General features: G+C 40.1%; 1 protein-coding gene across 1 annotated transcript; it reads left to right on the top strand.

The window, feature by feature from the left end:
* Positions 1–266: 266 nt before the first annotated feature.
* Positions 267–2,064, top strand: LOC138883877 (uncharacterized). Its single transcript, XM_070164594.1, has 3 exons — positions 267–329; positions 883–1,575; positions 1,621–2,064. The coding sequence occupies exons 1-3, from the start codon at positions 267–269 to the stop codon at positions 2,062–2,064; spliced, it is 1,200 nt and encodes a 399-aa protein (XP_070020695.1).
* Positions 2,065–2,329: the final 265 nt, after the last annotated feature.

Below are 2,329 nucleotides of genomic sequence, written 5' to 3'. Positions count from 1 at the left end.
GCTGACATTTTCACTAAAGCACTAAGTAGAGAGCACTTTGAAAGGAACAAGTTAGAATTATAGATGATTAAGATCACTTAATGGGACATGTTCAAAATGCATAATGGAAAAAATGAAAAAAAATTGGTTAGAAAATCTAGAACTTGTGTAAATATCTAGATTAATCGTTTCTCAGTCTCATACTATAAATAGTATACTCTTGTGACATGTGTTGATATGACTCACTGATATCTAACAAAATTTTCTCTATTTTGGTAAATTGAGGCATGATCAAGAGGATTCTTAGTGAAGAACCTGGTTCATCAGTACTGATTCATCTGAATAACGAGGTATGTTTTCTACACTCTGCATAATTAGAAATATTAATATTTAATTCATGAGCAGAGTCCTACCTATGTTCAAAATCGTCACAAAACCTATCCCTCTAAAGTTTTAACCTGTTCCGTCTCTAATAGAATCCTCACCGCATAAAATGCCTAGAATCTAAGGAAGCTTAACCGCTCATTCAACCTAAAATTTCAGATTGATTGGACTTCTAATTGACTACAAAAAGCTGATGTTAGTCATTAATTAAACCTCTATATTTAAAACCTATCATCACAATCACTTTCACTCTCATTATTCTCTAAACTGTCGAATTTATTCTGCTCTCCATTCTTCTCTCTTCCAAAACCCCAATTTGGAATTCCTCTTCCAAAATTAGCAAATTTGTCTAACCCCCAAGATAACCCGGGTACTCCTCCACAACCTACTCCCTCTGATTTCTCCAACCCTCCTCAACCCAGCACAACCCTCCAACCTAAGAGAAGGCGAGTGAAGATGCTTGCTCGCAAAATTGTGGCTACAGGTGTGCTTTGAAAGAAATTGAACACTAAATTAAAGGCTAGTCAAGCTCAAAATTCTGAAAAATCAGATGACTCTTTCAAATCTGCGAGTGAGGGGGAAGGAACTGGGTTTTCTGATTCTGAGAAGGTTCAAAATCCCCCTTCTGAGGTATGTTCTGTTTTAGTTGAAAATTTAGACAATAGATTTTTTCTGGTTGGGTCTGTTAGGAATGTGGAAATACCTAAGTCAAGAAGGAGAGGTGGTAAAAATAAAAGTGAAAAAGAAAAGAAGAGTGAGGGTGTGAGTGGTGATGTGAGGGGAAAAGGGAAAGAAGTGGCTGATTCCTCACCCACTTCTGAATTGGTTAGACCGGCTATCTGTGGGGCTGAACATGAAACTGTGGAAGAGAGTAGCAAGAAAATAGGGGGAAGTGGTTCAAGGGAGGCTGCTGAAGGGTTGGTTAATCTAAGTTCACAGGGAGATGAACCTGATTCATCTATTGAGGAGACCCTAGTTGACCTTCTAAAGAAAGTGGGTGCAAGTTATGATCCAAAGAAAAGGAAAACCCCAACACCAAAAGTCCCCAGTACTGCAAGCACCAAGAAAAGAAAGGCTTATTCTCCAACAACTACTGAGATTTCTATACCAAAAGGAAGGGCCACAAGGAGTAAGTTGAAGCAGAGTGAGGAGGAGTTTCAAAAAGTTATGGCTGAAAGTAAGAAAAAGAGAATGAACAAAGGTAAAGCTAAGGTTGTAGAGCTTACTGAGGCGGTTAATATGGATGAGATGGAATAGGTCCATCAAGATGAACATGTGACTGTGGATGTGGAGGTTCAGACCTCTAAGCCAAAGAAAACCAAAACTTCTTCCAAGAAGTCTTCATTTGTTTCCAATGTTGCTAAACTTTCTTCCTTGGCTAAAAGAACAAGGTCTGCTATAAAAGCCAAGCAAGTTAAGATTACTGAAGATGAAGATTGGAGTGATAAAGAAGAGGGTGAATCTGACCATGAACAAGATAAGATGGCCAAGTTTGGCAAAAGAAAAATCTTGAAGGGTAGACTCTTGAAGGATTTGGTGGAACCAGGGATGGTTCGATTGGTTGATGCTCTAGCTGCTCAGGGCTGGAAGGACATGGTCCTTCAGTTGGATGGTAGGCTAGCAAGGAATGAGGTCAATGAGTTCATGGCCAATGCAGAGGTCAAGGATGGCAGAGTTACAAGCCAGGTGAAAGGGGTTTAGGTGACCTTTGACGCAAAGGAGCTGGGTGAGATTCTTGACATCCATTTTGAAGGATATAATGACTACACAAGGCAAGGGTGGCCAAGTCTGGACTAACTTCCTACTGCCCTTGCAATCACTAGGAGATTCTGTGATGTCGTAGAAGTGAATGAGGCCAAGGTTGTGCATAAGAGTGAAATGAAGCCATGCCACAAAGTCCTGTTTGAATTTGTCAACAAGTGCTTGCTTCCCAGGCAGGAAAGAAGGCGCATTGCTAACTAAATGG

The sequence above is a fragment of the Nicotiana sylvestris genome, chromosome 12, assembly GCF_000393655.2.
Source record: "Nicotiana sylvestris chromosome 12, ASM39365v2, whole genome shotgun sequence".
In the NCBI taxonomy this organism is placed as follows: domain Eukaryota; kingdom Viridiplantae; phylum Streptophyta; class Magnoliopsida; order Solanales; family Solanaceae; genus Nicotiana; species Nicotiana sylvestris.
Note: the sequence above shows the minus strand (reverse complement) of the source record. Positions and strands in the feature narration are given on the sequence as shown.